The following is a 19,171-nucleotide window of genomic DNA, read 5'->3' as shown; positions in this document are numbered from 1 at the left end:
AAAACCACTAGGACCTCCTTAGAATGTGAACTATGTTTTATGAGAACAAGTATTTTGTCATCGGTCTATTTTCCATGCCTTTTGCAACTGGAATCTTTGTATTTTTAAAGTTTTTTAACAGTAATTAGAGTTTTAGTAGTTTCACAAATATAACAAAGATGGCTTTAAACTGTCCTATATATTGGTAATCCTCTCCCAAAAACTTTTCAGGTTTATCTTGTATTGTAAGGCACAGTCTTCACAGAGACCAGATTAGAGCGAACAGACAACAGAACAAAATAGAAGGGAAATATTCATGTCAGCTGTTGAAAACTAGTTTTGTAAGGCAAGGCCTAGAAATCCTTATCTCTGGCATGTTTAGTATGAAATGCATAGTTGAGTTTCATTCAGCTACTAGAGAAAGGTATTCTACAATGACAGATTGCCTTATCAAAATTACAATTAGCTGGCTTCCTCTGCAAGGAATAGCAGTTGGTTCAGTAAGACTGAAGTGAGAGCTCTTACCAGCTTTGTCAGAAATGATTTCCCCATCATGGGTATTTGTTCAACTGATGAGGTCTAGTATGAACATATGGTTTCTAGAAGAATGAGCTGGGATCTGCCAACATTTTTAAAAGGAACACTTAGTAAATGCTGATCTCTAAGCAATAAATCATCAATTTATTTAATTTTCAAGAAACGTTTTCAAAAAATACGTTTTTCCTGTAAGATTAACATGCTCATTCTGCTTAAGATTGTTTAGAGTGCTTTTCATTCTGCCTAAATTTTTACAATAAGGTGAAATGAAAGATTCAAAAATGGTTTCATCATACATGGAAGATGAAATCTCACATGGAGAGCATATAGTTTGATTCTTACATATGCATTATTAATTAAAATTATGTCCTTAAATGACGACTTGATATTTTTCCAATTTTACTCAAACACTACTGTGTACCATTTATTTTACCACTGATATTTTCAGGATTAACTTTATTAACAGTATGACATTTTCATGCGTTGTTAAATTTTACACTAGTTTTAGTGTTCACGATGTTTGATTAAGTTCAAATCAATAAATATTCAAGCCTACATGAGAATGAATGAAATATTACCTTTTCACATAATCAGCTAACTGCTTTTTAAGAGTAAAAAGTTAATATTGGGATTTAAAAACCTAAATTTCCAATGTTACTGTTAATTCAACCATATGTACATTACTTAGGCCACAGGACTGCCCATTAGCCTTTCTTGTCGGAGAGCAATTAATCTCTTGAACCACTTTTCCTCAGCATCAGCTTTCTCAATAAATAACTGAAATAAGAAAAAGAAAAAGGAAAAATGTTATTGTTTGCCAATAACCTGGATTAGACCTTATGTAACATAAATTACCTTTACAGAATACATCTTCTAGCACGAGATTTGGATACTGTTTAACTTTTGGGGACTTCTCAACTAAAGAAAACCTATTTGGAATTAATAATGCTCAGAAAGTCTTGGAGTAAAAGGACTAATATCAACACTATTTGTTCACAATTTTACACCGTATTTTGTGAGGTTTATTTTCTAGACCCTTTCTCAGAGACACAGTGGAATGACACCAATTCAGAGCAGAGAGCACAATATGATGTCCATGACATGCTCTGTTCAATGAACCAAATTAGAGGCAGAATTAGATCTTTTGGGTCAGATTTAAACAACAAACAAACCAACCTCGTCTTTTGGCCTATTTTTGTTAAGCATAGAAAGAAGACTTCTGAAAGTCAGACAAGTGATTTGGACCATACCAGATTCAAATCTGTGTAACCGCTCTAAGGGACGGGGGTCAGCTGCTTGTTTCTAGCAAATAGGAACGTACGAATCCATTTCCTCCAACAGTCTTGTCGTCAGCACAAGATGACAACAGTTTGAATTCACTTCAGTCAGCTAGATTTCAGCGGGCATTCTTCAGATCTAAGGAGCTTACGTTTGGATGGGCCAGAGAATTGTCATCTTGGTACTTGATGGCGGTGGGGATGCTGCTGGGCTCTATTTCTTTTTCCCCGCTGGGAGGACCAGCAGCTGCTGGTGCTGACGTCACAGCAATGTGCTTCACCTCACCGGGCTCCACGGACTGAAACGTGTTATGTCAATATTTTATTAATTAGGTCACAATATGCAGTTAAAATTTTGCTTTAACAAAATTTCTTATTTTGAATAGTAATTGTTCATTTAGTCTCCTTTGAGATAATACTAATCATAAAAAGACTCTAGGTGACTGAATGAGAAACAATTCTTCTTAAAACAAGCAAACAAATACAAAAACATGGAGAAAATGTTCATCATTTTTTTATGATCATATTTTTCTTCAGAAATTGGGACTTATGAGTCTACATTACAGAAAAACATATTTCATAAATCTAAATTCTATTAGTCAAAATAAGCAACAAATCTCCAGCATTCATTTGGTCTCTTTAGAGATGAAAAGCAAATTCAAAGGTTATTTTGTTTTTGCTTTTTAAATCACAGCCTCAGTGAGATATAATTCACATATCACAATTCACATAGCTTTTAGCATATCCACAGTTTCACGACCAACACCACAAGCAACTTCAGAATATTTTCATCCTCCTCCCACAAAACCCCGTACCCATTAGCAGTCACTGCTCCCCATTTCTCCCAGCCTCCCCACCCCTATGCGACTACTAATCTAGTTTCTGTCACTACGGATGTGTTTATTCTGGACACTTCATACAAAAGATCACACATTCTGTAGTTTTTTGTTGTCATTGGTTTGTTTTGTTTTCTGTGACTGGCTGCTTTCATTTAGCATGCTTTCAAGGTTCATCCATGAAAGGCTGAAGCATGCATCAGTACGTCATTCCATTTTATTGCCCCGGGATATTCCATCGTAGAACACTAGGTGCCAGGCCCTGGGCTCAGGGCTGCAGACACGAGGACTGATAAATCGTTGCTGCTGCCTGCAAGAAGCCAGCAGTGCTGTGCTCTCTTGGGTTAATTCCCATACCTCCCCCTCTGAGAAAGGAAAAGGCCAGGGAAGTGGCTAATTAGCAGCAAGGCTGCAGGGATAACATTTTGCAACGGACTTGATGAGAAGCTGAAATTGAACGTTAAAATAAAAAAACCTAAGATGACTGGGAGATTAATTCCACCACTCAGCCTTTTTTCTACACCTACTGGTTCTATACATGTAGTTTTTGAACCTCCATTTTCTTTTAATTTAGCTACTTCCGAGCATCCACTTCTCTGAATGAAGGGTGAAACAGATGCCACGGGGAAAAACATCTAGAAAATGAAATCTCCATGAATTAGTTGATCCTTTCTTAGAATGATTTATCTTAGAACTGGATATCCATCTATTTAGTATTTATTGAGTGCTACTAACTGCTAAGCACTGAGTACACAAGGGAGAGTAAAACAGGTATGTTCCCTGTACCAAATGGGGATTACATTTTGCTAATGGGACTGGCAGATTACTAACAAATAGATATCAAAATAAAGACATAACCACAAATTTTAACAAGGGACGTAGAGATACTTAAAGAGGTAACTGTTAAATTTGGCAGTTTTCTTCCTGTATTTGGAAGCCAATACTCCCCCAACCTCCACCCCTAGGTGTCAAACCTTTCTATGTCTCCAACATACCGGGTCTAGAAGGCCTACAGCCCTGTGTGATATTATACTGACCCTTTATAAAACCGAGGCTGTAGATCAGTAAAGCCCAACATTCTGCATAGGGAAAGGTGGGAAGTATGCTAATCTACTGAGGTCCAGACATCATTTTTTGGTAGTCTATGCTTCCATGCAGAGAACAGAAGGGCATGTCATTCTGCCTGTCTTAGCCATGCTTTGACAGGGCTTAGCTAGGAGACCGGCAGTACTGAACTGCCTTGAAGAATGGTGGAGTGCTGTTATTCTAGCTCCCAAAGATGTGGATCGCACACATTCAGGTGGCAGAGATAACATTCTACTACAAAAGGGAAGTGATCTCATTTTGTTTTTACCTGCCGTACATTAACATTTTCTTTGAGAAGTGCTTATGTGCTTTTCAGGTAAAGTTTTTAAAGATTAGGATCAGAGCATGGAAGTTATTATTTAAAGGGGTAATTAAAAAAATATATGACAGGAATCATCAATTGCTTCTTGATTTAACTGAGGAAAACTGCTGGACAAAGTTTGACTATAAAAAACCCACAACATGGCCACTATCAAGTATCTGGCTTCGAGTAGCACTGCCACCTGGTGGTTCCGTTTCTTGTTTTAAAATGTATTTCCAAGTAAGAGTAAGTTAGACCCTGCTGCTTAGGGTTATTTGCCCTCTTTCTGAAGATAGGTGGATATCTGCCAGCTACAACAATTTTTGGGTTGAATAACTGGCAATAAGCTTATCTGGGACAGCAGTTTGGAAATAAACTGCCTCTTGGTTCCTGAAGTTGATGATACGGCAGGAGCTATCAGATTATCTCCTCACTCAAGAGAGACGCGATTGCGGAGTTAACCTGTTAAATCGATATGTGTTGACGGAGACACAATGTCTAGCTTGTTATTGGTAATAGCCACTTTCTGGTAACAGCTCCTTAGCTTAATTAGTGGAATTCACACAGCTGAAGAAAGACTCTACCAACTGAAGGGGTTGTTAACACAGAGAAGCCTTTTCCAGAGATACAAACTTTATACCAATGTGTGTAGAACTGTCCAGAAGAGAAAGATGTTGAAACCTGGGTCATGAGTAATTTAGTCCTCAAGAGAGTTAGTCTTTGCTATGCATCAGGGATAGCCCCTATCTCCCCAGGATCTGGATGAAGTGGTCCTCAAGATAATTTACCTCCCTTTGCTAAGTAATCTCCTGATAAATAATTCAGCTTCTCAGGCATCCTGAATCACTACCTTCTATTGCAGACACAGACATTTTAGAAACTGGAAAGGGATATCATTTTCTAAACTAATAAATTGGACTTCCGTTTTATATTACAGCTGAGCGTAAATTTATTCACTGTTGGCCCATCACTCCTTTCTGATCATTTTGAAATGCAGTGACTAATAAAGTCCAGTGTTGGATGGCTAATACTTTAGACTGTTGTACGTTCACCAAGGTAAATGCCTTCTTCTTCTTCTTCTTCTCCTTCTCCTTCTTCTTCTTCTTCTTCTTTTTTTTTAGCATATTCCCCCATTAGTGAATTCATGCTTTCTTTATACTTAATAGGGAATGTGCACTGAGTTCACAATTATGAGAGACATTTGATGAGTAAAAACAAACACGGGCTCTGGAGTTGAATACATTTTGTGTGGGTGCTCTTTCTTGTCATTTATTAGCACTTTGACCATGGGTTATAAAATTTGCTGAGCCTCAGCTTGCTTAGTTTTAAATAAAGGTTACCGGGATTTCAGATAACTTATATATGCTAAATGTCTAGTATTAACGGTAGCCATTATTAGTTTAGTCACTTTAAGTTATTCAAACGTAAAAAACAAAGTGGGGTTATGTTACAACATTGTTTTACATCATTTGCTTAGTGCTTTAATGTTTCCAAATGCTGTGTTGACACAAATTGGCCCCAAGCTGATGTCTGTACGCTAAACCAGTAAGCTACTATGTAAAGCTGTGAAGTAGTGTTTTAACTATTTGCTTAGGAATACAATAGGTCACCAAGCCTCCAATGAGAATTTTAGGGTCTATCAACCATAAAAAATTACATAAAACAATCTGTGACCCAGCCAGAATGAGAATCTTTGCATCTCCAATTCCTTTTCAGAAAGCCACAGCCAAACGCAGCCTTCGGCATTCGGGAAGGGGAAGAGGTGGAGCAGAAGCAGAGAGAGGAAGAACAGCAACCGCTTTCCTTCCTGAGTGTCAGGCACTTGGCCAACTGTTTTATGTGAAGTTATCTTGCTCATCCTTATACAAACTTCTGCCAGGGGTATTACCTCCCTTTTAAGATAAAGTGAGCCATGCGGTTATCATGTGGCTTAAGAACACACAGCCAGTAAGTGACAGAATCAGCCCTGATCCTGTATCTGTCTGACCCTGTATCTCATGCTTTCGACCACTGCTTCCCAACTGCTAAACCTAAGATTTATTGTTATTTGGCTTTAATTTTAGAGGAAAGAAAAATGTTGGTAAAATATTTTAATTAAATACATTTTTAAGTGGCTCAGCTCAGAGTGCTGGATTAGTATTTCTAGGTTGCTTTTGCTTCTCCATCATGCTTATCCAATCTAGAACTAGCCAGCTCAAGGCTTTCCAGAATTGATTTTATTTCTTTGTGTGAATTACTGTTAAGGGCCACCTCTTTTAAAAGACAGCTGAAACAGTAGATGGGTTTCTCTTACTCAGATTCATGAGCGTTCCTTATGAAATTGAGAGGTCCCTATTTCATCTTTAAAAAAAAAAAGAAAGATTTATTTATTTTAGAAAGAGTGAGAGCACGTGTGAGGGGGGAGGGGCGGAGGGAAAGGGACAGGGAAGCTCAAGCAGACTCCCCGATGTGGGGCTTGATCTCATGACCCTGAGATCATGACCTGAACTGAAATCAAGAGTCAGATGCTTAAGTGATCAAGCCACCCCAAGTGCCCCTAGAGGCCCCTATTTCATCTTAATCCTCTCTACCCCTTATGGTGGTATCTCAATTAGAAGTGCGAGAAGCTATACTGAAGGTGAGAGAAAGTTCCAACTCAGCACTGAAAACTGAAACAACAGAAACTAATTATTAAAAGAATTAATAATGATGGTCCCTTTGATCAGCGATATAGTTGAAATTCCTTTATACTGGTTCCATGGAAAGCCATTTAACTATACAGGGTTTTGTTAGAGATTTAGGAAGAAGACTTCTTCTCTTGGATTTAGTCAGCTTAAAATTAATAACCTTCAGATGTTAAGGGAAATAATCTTTTAAAAACTTTTCTAGGGGATACAATGAGGTGAAAACATTACTAATTCTGGAACTGAAATATACAGGTATTATTACATTTATACCTTTCAAAAGACTTTAAAGGTAAAACCAGATCTAAAGATTTTCTGTGTTTCCCAGCAAGAGGTCTGCCTTACTGGTGAGCATGGAAACTTGGGGAATATTAAAAAATGTAAATGGGCTAAGGTGTTGACACTTAAGAGAGACGGAGCAACTACAGTAGAAGTTTTTAAGCACTACGCTTAGTTTACAGAATGTACTTAGATATAGAATAATTTAGGTGCTAGAGTATGTTATTTAAAAATAAGCACTTATTGGATCAAGAGCCATGTTAGATATTTGATACTCATTATATTTACTCCTCAAGAACTCCATTTTTGCAGTTCTATTTTACGAATTTGGAAATTGAGGGCTGAAGAGGTTGAGAAGCTTGCTAAAGACCATAAATCATGGCAGGAAGTGTGAGAGTTAAGATTCAAACTCAGATCTCCTTGAATCCAAAGCCCCATCCTCTTTCCTCTGTATCAGGTACGCTTCTGATCAATTTCCTTGCTCGCTGCTGGTTTTGCTAGTTATTGGAAGAGCTGCCAGTACCTTGGAGGAAAAAAATGGACTTAAAAATAAGTTTATTATTATTATTTTAAATAATTAAAAAATATTTTATTTATTTATTTGAGAGGGAGAGAGTGTGAGAGAGATCTCCGGCAAGGGGGAGGGGAAGAGGGAGAAGACAACTCCCTGCTGAGCAGGGAGACTGATGCGGGACTTGATCCTGGACCCTCGGATCATGACCTGAGCTGACAGCAGCCGCTTAACCGACTGAGCCACCCAGGCGCCCAAAAATAAGTTTATTATTAATAATTAGTATCAAAAGGGGAAAAGTTGTTTAGAGGAAAACCTGGTGTATTAACTAGAGAGGAATACGTATGTCCACAGAAAGAAAATGCTAGTTTATCTTAAGTGAGTCCAGTAAGTCAGGGTGAACCTCAGAAAACAAATATTAGGAAAGTAAATTTAAAAATAAATTACAATTCTTTCAGGACATATGAATGACCTTTTAATATGTAAGATATTCAAGAATAAGATATTAAATAAAATGAGCAACTATACTTATGGATGTTCATTTTACAGTTCCACCATTTTTTGGAGTTGTTGTGTGGCAAACTACAAAAAGTTCAAACGAAATCAGCAAACAAAGGCAGGGACCACGGGTTAACAGGGCTGGCTGGTGCCGTGCACCCAGCACGCAGCACATGCTCAAGTCACCTCTCCGGTGACATTCTAAAAAGTATACGGTAACTGAAAAGCTGTGCATGTCACTAGCATCAAGAGAAATGCTACTAGGAAAACAAAATGTCAATTTTCGCCTGACTACCTATCAGGTCAGAATGTGAAAAAGGACTTGGTGTTAACCAGGGTGTGAGAGGCAGACATCTCCTTGTACTTGTGGGCAGAGTCTGGATTGGTACAATGTATGTGGAGGATGACCATGAGAACATGTGTGAAAATAAATAATATTAACCCTAAGCAAATAACTCCATCTTGAAAAATTGATCTTAAGGAGATAATAATGGATATTTACAAGCATATATGTAACACCTTCAAGCTTACAACAACTTGAATATCTAGTATCAGAGAAAAAATAAATGAATTATGATAAATTTATGATAACTTCATCAGCAGGATACTGTACAGTCATTAATATATTTACAGATGTAGAGTATTTTTGAATAAGTGGTAACAATACCATGTCTTTATTACATGTATGTTATTAAAGAATACATGCGCCTCACAGTAGTATACCTTTTCTGACTAAAGGAACACATTCCTAAAGCTGGCCCTGATAATAATTGAAAGAACACACGCAATATTCAACAGAAATAAAATGCCAATCAAAACTCCTTTTACTGGAGTTGAAGAAGTGATAGCCATCTGGGCAAAGAGTGTAGACACATTACTATTTGGGTAATAATCTGATTGTTAAAGCTCTTTTCTAACTTTCCTCTAGCAGTGTCAATTCAAAAAGTAGATGTAGACACTTGAAAAGAAAACTATATGTTGATGAAATGCATATTACTACTTTAGAACTGTTGGCATTTTACTTTGTCTTCTCAGTGAGTTTTAAAATAAAAATGGCATCAGATATATTTTTACAAGTTAAACTTGAACTGCTTCTCACTGATTCATTCTCTCTCTCTCAATAACACACTGACACTCGCTCACCCTACTTCATCTCTCTGTTAGAAGGAAGCACTTACATTTAAGTAAAATCCATTAATAAAGCATCTCTTCAGTGGGCATCTAAAGGCTTATTCATAATGTCTGGATGAAAACTTACCTTTTTGACTTCTTTACTTGATCTGAATGTCTGCTGAACAAAAGAATCACTTTCAATGGCTTCAATTTCTTTTACTCTTTTTACTTGTTCGACCAGGGTGGCTTGGTCTAAAAAAAAAAAAAAAAGGGTACAATGTCAGTGTATTTTGGTGTGTAAGCTTGTTAACAACACTATTCTAAGCAAGGTTCTTTCTTTCTATGAAGTAATTTTATGACTTCTGGAATTTAACTGGATAAAAAGATGTTACAGTTAAGCTCTAACAAAAAACTATTTTCCCCTTGAGAACCACAAATATAACCTTCCTACACACCAAGGCTCTCACCTAAAACCTAATGAAACATTGCTGAGAAGGCACTGCTATCATGATCCAAGCTAATCTGGGCTAATCTTGTGGGAGGGCTTTAAAAATTAAAAAAAAAAACTTATTATGGAAATACATATAAAAGGAATTAACAGCACAATGATTCCATCTGCACCCATCACCCAGCTCCTATAGCCATGAACTCTCTGTTACTTCTTATTTATTGATCCTCACTTCATTTTCTTGGGTAGACCTGGAGTACTCAAAAGTAACTCCCAGACATCGTGCCATATTACCCCTAAATATTTAGTAGGCATTTCAGATAAGGACTAAAAAAACCAAAAGTAATATAACTACAATACCATCTTCATATCCAATAATATTATCAATAATGCCTTAATATCATCTTATACAGTCCATGTTTAATTTTCACTGTCCAAAAAAAATGTCTTTTTACAGGTAGTTTGTTTGAAACAGGATCCAAACAAGGTCCACACATTAGACTTGGTTGATAAGTCTCTTATATCCCTTTTAGTCACTGACAGCCTTCAGGCCCTCCCTTCCATTGCCATTTATTTATTGCAGAGAATGGATCGTTTACACTTGAAAATTTTCTACATTCTAGATCTGGCTGATTTTATCCTCACGATGTCATTTAACATGTTTCTCTATTCTTCATATTTTGTGTAAACCAATAGTTAGATCTAGAGGCTGGATATGATTCTGGCTCAATTTCTTTTGGTCAAGGATACATCATAGGTGATGCTGTGTAATTCCCATTACACCGTATCGGGATGTGCTGCTCCCAATTTTAAAGGTGTGAAGATTGATCAGTGGGTCCAAGGTGATGTCAGCCTGGCCCTATTATAAATTTCTTCATCAACTTTTCACTTAATGTTTTTGGCAGACATTAATGTTTGTTGATTAGATCCATTACTTCATGAAATGTTGCAAAATGGTGATTTCCTAATTCTATTATTCTCCCTGCATTTATTAGCAGGATCCTCTGTAAAGAAGAACTTCCCTTACTGACTGTAAAGTATAGTCTGTACAGGAAAGGCAGAATAAATGTTTAATTTTTCCCTTTATTTATCAATTTTGATCCATAGATGAGCATTATGAATTCCTGAATATTTATACACTTAACGTATTTTACTCTGTGTAATCATTTTCATATTTTGTTGCTCAAATTATTCTACCTTTGGGTAGTGGGGACATCCTGAAGTTGGCCCTGCATCCTTTTGATATGATCCCTCATAGTTAAGGTGTAACAAGATGTTCCAGGCTCATCTTGTACAGTTCCTGCCCGAGACCTGAACTTAGCCATTTCTCCAAAGGGCTCAGACTGCTTTTAGTGGGGAATGATATTTAAAGACAGTAACTTGGGCACCAGGGGTGTTCACTGTTTGTGGTTTGTCACTGCGTCTCAGCTTTTTCAGTGGGCGGGATGGGAAATGCATATTTTAAGAAAAAAAAGTAATATGAGTTCATGCTGATACTATCAATCAAATTAAAGACAAGGGCTTTTAAAGTCTCTGATTTTATATTTGTGTATTTTTTCTCTCATTTAAAAAATCTTAAGTCTTAATGATATGATCAAAAGTACTTAGTTGTTTCTCTTAATACTAAAGTTAAGTATGTATTAGTTTCAAAATAAAAAGACAAATATCACTATAAACAAGATGAATTGTCAAAACAGTATACTCTAAAGTTACCTGAATTAATTCTCCATGTGATTATGCTACCAACTAGATTTATAGCTAGGTTCAATTCGTTTCAGTTTATTTTTGATTTAGGTCTTGCTTTTTCTTTTATTGTCTTTGTGATCAACACATTTAAAAAAATATTTATTTATTTGTCTGAGAGAAAGAAAGCGAGTGAGCACAAGCAGGGGGAGCGGCAGGCAGAGGAAGAAGCAGGCTCCCCGCTGAGGAAGGAGCCCGATGCAGGACTCGATACCAGCACCCTAGGGTCATGACCCGAGCTGAAGGCAGACACTTCACCGACTGCGCACCCAGGCCTCCCTAATAGTAGTATTTTTTATTTGAGTACAATTGACACATAACGTTACATTAGTTTCAGGCATACTGTTGTTCATAGTAATCCAAGAACTATGTTTATGCTGTGCTCACCACAGGTGTAGCTACTATCATAATAAAACGCTATAATGATACCACTGACTATATTCCCTATACTATACCTTTTGCTCCCAGGACTTATTCATTCCATTACTGGAAGCCTGTACCTCTCACTCCCCTTCACCCATTTTGCCCATCTCCCAACCCCTCTCCCTTCTGGCAACTGGCATCTCTGTATTTGTAGATATGATTCTGCTTTTTGTTTTGTTTCTTTAGATTCCACATATAAGTGAAATCATCTGGCATCTTCCTTTTCTGTCTGACTTATTTCACTTAGCATAATAGCCTCTAGGCCCATCCATGTTGTTGCAAATGGCAAGATCTCATCCTTTTTTATGGCTGTGTTATTCCTGTGTGTGTGTGTGTGTGTGTGTGTGTGTGTACACACTGCATCTTCTTTGCCCATTCACCATCGATGGACACTGAGGTGCTTCCTTATCTTGGCTATTGTAAATAATGCTGCAATAGACATACGGGTACATATTATCTTTTTGAATTTATGTTTTCGTTTTCCTTTGGTAAATACCTAGTAATGGAATTGTGGCGTTACTGGACCATGTGGTATTTCTATTTTTAACTTTTTGAGGAACCTCCATTCTGTTTCCACAGTGGCTGCACCAATTTTTCTTCCCACCACCAGTGCACAAGGGTTCATTTTTCTCCATGTTCTTGACAAGACTTGTTATTTCTTGTCTTTAATATTTATTTTTTAGTTGCATAAAACACATGATTCCAAAGCCAAAATGTAAAACATCATTCAGAGAAGTCTAGGTTTCCTTTCCTCATTCTCTCAGTTCTTGCCCCAATCTATAGGTAACCATTTTTATTAGGTTTTGGTTTTTATCTTTCCTTTGTTTCTTTCTGAAAAAGTAACTATAATCTCTTCTTTCTTAAACAAAATTAACATACTACATATTATGTCTTCAGTAACACTCCACCCCAGTATAGAGACTTCCCCATTCTATTTTACAGCTATATAGTTAACTGTTTTATGGTTTTATGAGTTTTTTCCCACCAGTGCTCTATTGGTGGTCATTTGAGTTGTTTTCAGTCTTTTGCTTTTCCAATTAGTGCTTTAAGAAATGCACTGTTTCATATTTTTGTTGTTTTTTTTTTTTTCACATGCCGGGCTGGGCAGGAGAAATGCAACATTATGGTTCACACACTCACTGTTTAAACTCTTGCTCTAAGCTGGTATGAATACATAGCTGGATTAGGAGCCACCATATATTCAACAAAGGCATCTAAACATTTTTGGGATTTTAGACTTCATAGACAATAACTAGATTTACATTCTGAGAAACAACCATAAAAAGTGATTTGACAATTGATAGTTGTTTAAATAAGAGTAATTTTTATATCCCAGCAGATCTAAGCTTAAAAGACTAAGTGTTATAAAGAGTATGAAAAGAGATTTGGTTTAATATTTCAATAAAAATTAACAACTTATGAAAAATCTTTGTTCTAACTTTTGGCCAATTGCAAATTATAATCACATAGTACTATGCAACCTCCAGTTTATTTAAGGGAAAGATAGTCTTCTGGCGATGTGTCCCTGACAGCTCTAACTAGTCCTTTCTCATGTGAAAAATAATGCATGGAATGTCTGGAAGTAATAGCTGCCAGGGCCAACACTCCCAACTTAGGAAGAATATAGTTTACAACACAGAAGCAAGTACTGTCAGAGTGTCATGGATGAGCAAATACTTCACATGCTTTAGAATAAAAGCTCCTGTGGATTTTAATTATGCAATGTATTAATTGAGCATATAAAATGAGGAGATTCTTTGCCCAGCTAATTTATTAATGTGAATATATTTATACCAGTGGATGATATTTTTATTACTTACGTGTATAATAGTGTTAATATGGCAGAAAAAAGTCATAATGGATACCATTCCGTGTGATCCAACTTTAATTTGCCAATGTGAACATACATTTGTTTGTACAGGTTTCAGTCTATTATTTCACCATCATTAATTCCCAACCAAAAGACAGTATTTCAGACTTCAGGATGATGTCTCATATGTATCAACTATTTGAAACCTTGGGTTTTTTTTCTAACATATTCTCTCATTTGGATTTACAAAGCACATCATTAGTATTAGAAGTCAGAGGTGAGTTCACAAATAGTACTCAATGTCTAAAGCTTATAGTGTTTGCAGCTTCAAATACAGACATACAACCAGCTCCTAATACAAATAAAAGTATTATCATAGAAGCTGGCCCAGAGGCCAGTATGTTTAACAAAATAGCCTTGGAGAAATTATAAAGGAAGGAAGGAAAAAGATTAGAGAAAATCAGAACGTTATCTTTGTGTTTCTTTAAAGATCACTTCAGGACGACACAAAGTGACAGCGCAGATAAGAGAAGCCAGTTTGCCTGACTTACAATATGAAAACAAACCAACACAGCTTTTGCTTTTTGTGGGAACCATTTTACCAGTGATATTTAAAGAGTGTGATATTTAAATTAAGGAGTAAGAGAGAGAGATTTAAATTAAAACTTGAAAAATTCACGGGAGATTTACATTTCTAGTCTTATAAATAGTTCAGCTTCATGCTGTTTGATAACAGGCATAAAGCATGTTTTAAATGGCTTCATAGTCAAAATTCAAATATCAGTGCCCCCAAATATAGGTCTTGAATATAATCCTGTCATTTTGGGAAGCAGAATAAAACACATCAGTAAGATAGAGTAAATTGTTTTAAATTCAGGTTCTTAAGTTTTACAGACCAATTTGTCATTGAAAAATTCTTTACCAATTTTAAGAATAGGAAAAATGTGAATGAAAACTACTCATCATTTATATGCTTGGCATGAATGCCTAGCATACAAAGTATCTTGTATTCACCAGCCGTGAGGTAAAAAATAAAGACACGGAATAACGTTACTGGGAGAATCAAAATTATAGGATGTTTTTAAACATTAACATGGTAAACACAAAGAAAAGAGATCTATCAGCATTTCATCCAGTCTGATAAACACATTATTGGCAAATAAAATGACTTTCATAGGTAGTTTGTAAAATTTCAGTAGAAGGGATACATATTTCATAGTAAAAATAAAAATTACTGGAGTCAGAAAGCGAAGTCACTACAGGCTAAAAAAATCCAGACTAACTCACCACATGGAAAATAATTTTGTTCCTTTTGTGATAAAAATTAAAATCATATATTTCATTCGATACTGTTGCTGTTATACAAATTAGGCTCACCAACCACTTCAAGTTATATTTGAGAATTTTACATGACACAACTTTTACAGAATTTTTTTAAAAAAATTATCCAATGGTACACAAATTTAAGATTAATAAGTAAGGATGATAAGGTCCAATATAAACCTTTTATTTGAAAAGGCAAAATTTTAATCTAGATACCATTTGTAGATTACACAAACCGCTCTCTCTAAACTGGCAGCAATGCGAGGCTCAGAACAGCAGATGGCGCTATTACCCAAGATGTAATCATGGGATAACTGCCAACATGAGTTTATGGAGGGTATCTTACACATGAAAATCTCATCTTCAACTGACTCCTTCTGAATATTAATATTTTATGAATTTCCCCAAAGTTAAAATGCATTTTATGTTACAAAGAGTTTGGGTCAGTTGGCCTCATAGTTATTGAGGTACTCATGCTATTCTTCCAGTAAAAAAAAAAATATACACGAATAGTACATGAATAATACAAAAGAATACCTTAGTTTCAGTTTAAATTGACTTAAATTTTAGTCAAGAATGGAAACATCCATGAATTCCTCTTTATGGTAAAACATCGATACTGAAAGCAAAACAGTCTTTGAAATGTAAAGCATTTTCAAGTGCTGTTATAAGAATAAAAACAAACAACAGATTCTGGCCAATAAACAAACAAACAAACATAGTTATTCAGTAAACTCTAAACAAAACCTACTTGGAAAAAGCCACAAAGCTTGCTTGAAATTCTAAAGTTATAACAATTTATCATGAACACACATTTTAACGAAACACAGCCATTGCTTTCCCTTCAAAACAGTACATTTTAAATAATAAGTTTCTTTCATAAAACATACAAAGCGCATATTAGAAATTCACCTAACCTCAACATTTTAAGGGTGTTCATAAGACCCAGATTCCTGGGCACAAATTCCTAGAACTGATATCCACAAATAACTTGAAAGATGAGAAAACTTCGTAAGTAGAAGGTGGCTGGTCTATTGGTCTTCTGGAAGCCGTTAATACAGAACCAGGTTATGTATGTCAATGAGTCTCCCGAAGGCTTCTAATAACAACCCTCCTTGGATAAGGTCCAAGACAGACTAATCTTATATTAAACTGCTTTCTGTATCAAATTAAGTAATAGGAATAACTTTAATATGACTGTACCAGTGAAGAGTTTCTGAGAAACATTTTAATAAGTGCAAGTGAACTGGGTATCAAGGTTGGCTTTATTAAAAACAAACTACGCACAGAATACCTCACTTAGCTCCTCTCACCTAAAATGCTCTCACCTTTTCTCAATCTTCCCTATCACCTCTTCCCACCGGTGAGAAAAGGCCTCTTCCATAATTCATTTGGCTCTTAGCATATGTTGCCTTGCACGGATATTAATCTCTTCATTAGTGAAAGCTCCGTTTCCCCAGCTAGAGGGGACATAACTTTTTGTGTCAACTCCAGGACTTAGTGTAGTATGCTTTATTATTTAGTAAGCAGTCCATAAACTTTCATTGAAAAACTAAAAATGAAAGGGCATTAAAGTAACCATTAAAAAAATAAAACTACTTGGGGGGGAATGTCAAATTGTAAGAAGTTGTTGTAACTTAAAAAATCGAGGGTCTTTAAATGGTTAGTTTTAACAGCTCTGGGTTCAGACTATCTGGATTAAGCCCTGTCTCTGCTATTTACTAGTTGTGTGACCTTGGGCAAGTGGTTCAAGTCGTAATGGTTTCAGGGTTCTTCTCGGTGGCATGGGAATAAACACAGAACAGCTGAGGTTGACTCTCTCCTTCCCTCCCTTCCTTTCTCTCCCCTTTCCTCCTTTCAAATATTTGAGCACATTCGATGCACCAGGCATTGTTCAGCACACAAGGGTTTAGAAACAAGAGTTTCTTTCCTCATGGAGCTGATACTGGGAGAGACAAATAATAAACACGTAAATAAACGATATAATATCAAGAAAAACAGAGCAGGGTAGAGGCTAGAAAGGAGAAAGGAGCTATTTCAGATGGGATGTTCAGGGAAATCCTCTCTGACACGGTGAATCCAGCAGAGCAGAATCACGTGAAGGATCGAGCCAAGAAAACGTAGGAGAGGGTCCGTGTGCTAGCACAGGGTAAGGAAACAGAAGCACTTCATAAATGACAGACTAGTGATAGTACTCGAGTGCTAATTCAGTCACAGTAGTAAAGACATGGAAGTTGCCTAAAAAGTTTACATATAAACTTCTCAATTTCTGGTCATACGGTTTCAGGCTGGCAACCTTTTTGAGTTCAGCCAGGTAATAGTGGCTTTAGCTCACACTTTTTGGGGCATCGCCTGTGGTGTGGCAGGGCGGTGGGAAAGACTGGAAGAGAGGACAGGCCTATGCACATCGCCGAGAAGGCACGGAAGGCCCAGCTGAGTTTTATCACCCGCCAAGACACTGGAGTCCACCCTGACGCACTGAATGCTGCAGGCTGAATGGGGAACAGTGCTTCACGGACACATGGCCTCCCAGCCTCCAGCGACTCAGGCGATGGGAGGCCCTGTGGCTTCCTAACGGTGTCCAGTAACACAGACTCCCCAAAATAGTAGTTGCGTGGTAGAAATTGGGTTATAAAGCAAACGTATTTTACTTTAGTGTCTGTAAGTCCACAGACACTTTGCTTTGATCACCAGTATCCTGGAACGCCTTTCCAGTGAGGAAGGTCACAAAGGCTAATTTTTCATTTAAATGGTTGCTGAAAAGGCCAGATGAGCGGCTCTGGTGGAAGGAGTAGTAATCCCAGCAGTAACAGAAGCTTACATTTATGGCACTCTGCGCTAAGAACTTCACATGGATTACCTCAGTTAACCCTCATAACCATGACGGATAGTACTATTATTATTCTCATTGTACAGATGAGAAGCTAAGGCGAAGTAACTTGGTCAGGGTCACATAACTAGTTGGCTGTAGAAATGGGGGATCCAGTCATTGTGATCTAGTCATTATTTCCTCATCTAATAAGTTCTTTACCCACACCTGCCAAACAACAGATTATTTTTTCCCTCTTTGTCATCCATTTACTAGGAATAATAAATGTTCTTGGTATTGTTCTTATTCTGCATTTTAATGCTTATTCATTCAATACAATGTATTGTAGAGCTTTATTCGTAGAGAAGATGCCATAAATATTATCTTGGTCTTCTGGCATTATCTTGAGCTAAGTTACAAATGATATTTTTAGAAGCTTACACATTTGAAAAAGTTTTGAAAGAATTATGTATGTCACATAGGCTGGTGATGGGTGGTGGGGAGGGCACGTATTGCATGGTGCACTGGGTGTTACACGCAACTAATGAATCATCGAACTTTACATCAAAAACCAGGGATGTACTGTATGGTGACTAACATAATATAATAAAAAAATATTAAAAAAAAAGAATTATGTATGTCACATCCCCAAAACTTTTACTAATGTATTAAAAAATAAGTTTTTAGAGAACCCGCATTCTTTCCTTTAAGCCTGAAAACCACCTGAGCAGTAAATAACCACTTCAGAGCTGTTCTTTATTTATCATGTAGCAATTATTATTGCAAAGAACTAGAATGGCTTCTGTAAATTTGGCGAAACCAGTAACCACTATGTAATCTACTACACAGACTATTGCCTTATGCTTGTTTCAAGTGTAACACACTTGGGTAGTCAAATCTACTTTAATAGAATGGTAAGAAAGAATAACTCCAACAAAGCTAAAGCTTCTGGAAGCTTTCTTATTTGAATAGGACTGAAGAAAGGAATATAATTCAAGGTATACCAGATTAACAGGGCAGAATACAGAACCTGAATATGCTGTTTGCTGTCCATTTTAATTCTAGAATTCTTATTGACTCTAATTAAAATTCTGTAGATGGAAGAGTTGTATGTTTCTAAGGAGCTTGCAGTGAACGCTGTCTGCCAGCCATCTCCAAACACCCCATAACCACACACAACTTGCCTGTCAGGAGAGCTAATGCAGACATCGCAGGGCACACCACATTTGTCACTGTGGCTAATATCAGAGATACGCAGCTCTTTTTTCTTAGCACACAAAAGCAAGATATGTAATTCAATGCTCAATTTACCCTTGTCTCGCAGGAGATTTTTCCCCGCTAATTGATAGAAATTAAGCCATTAATCAAGCCACTAGCCATCATTCAAACCAGAGAAGATGAATACAAACTTTCATCATAACCACCTTCCCCATTTTAGTGTTCATTAGCATTAATTTTTAATGCAATTATGCTATTCTTTTACGCTGAGCTCATAAATTACTGCTCTTTTGTTGCTGGCTGGCCTTGTAAAATCC

The 19,171-nt window shown here is 36.7% G+C and overlaps 1 protein-coding gene across 1 annotated transcript in view; it reads right to left on the bottom strand.

Moving 5' to 3' along the window:
* Positions 1–639: 639 nt before the first annotated feature.
* Positions 640–19,171, bottom strand: part of RSRC1 (arginine and serine rich coiled-coil 1) — a 409,375-nt gene continuing 390,843 nt past the window's right edge. Inside the window, exons 9-11 of the mRNA XM_087870329.1 lie at positions 9,226–9,332; positions 1,946–2,092; positions 640–1,293 (exon numbers count right to left, since the gene is read on the bottom strand). Of these exons, the coding sequence (XP_087726455.1) occupies positions 1,201–1,293; positions 1,946–2,092; positions 9,226–9,332 (347 nt within the window). The 3' untranslated portion in view covers positions 640–1,200. The remainder of the gene's footprint in view (positions 1,294–1,945; positions 2,093–9,225; positions 9,333–19,171) is intronic.

Source organism: Ursus americanus, chromosome 20 (genome assembly GCF_024610735.1).
Source record: "Ursus americanus isolate L20-20 chromosome 20, mUrsAme1.1.p, whole genome shotgun sequence".
Classification (NCBI taxonomy): Eukaryota; Metazoa; Chordata; class Mammalia; order Carnivora; family Ursidae; genus Ursus; species Ursus americanus.
Note: the sequence above shows the minus strand (reverse complement) of the source record. Positions and strands in the feature narration are given on the sequence as shown.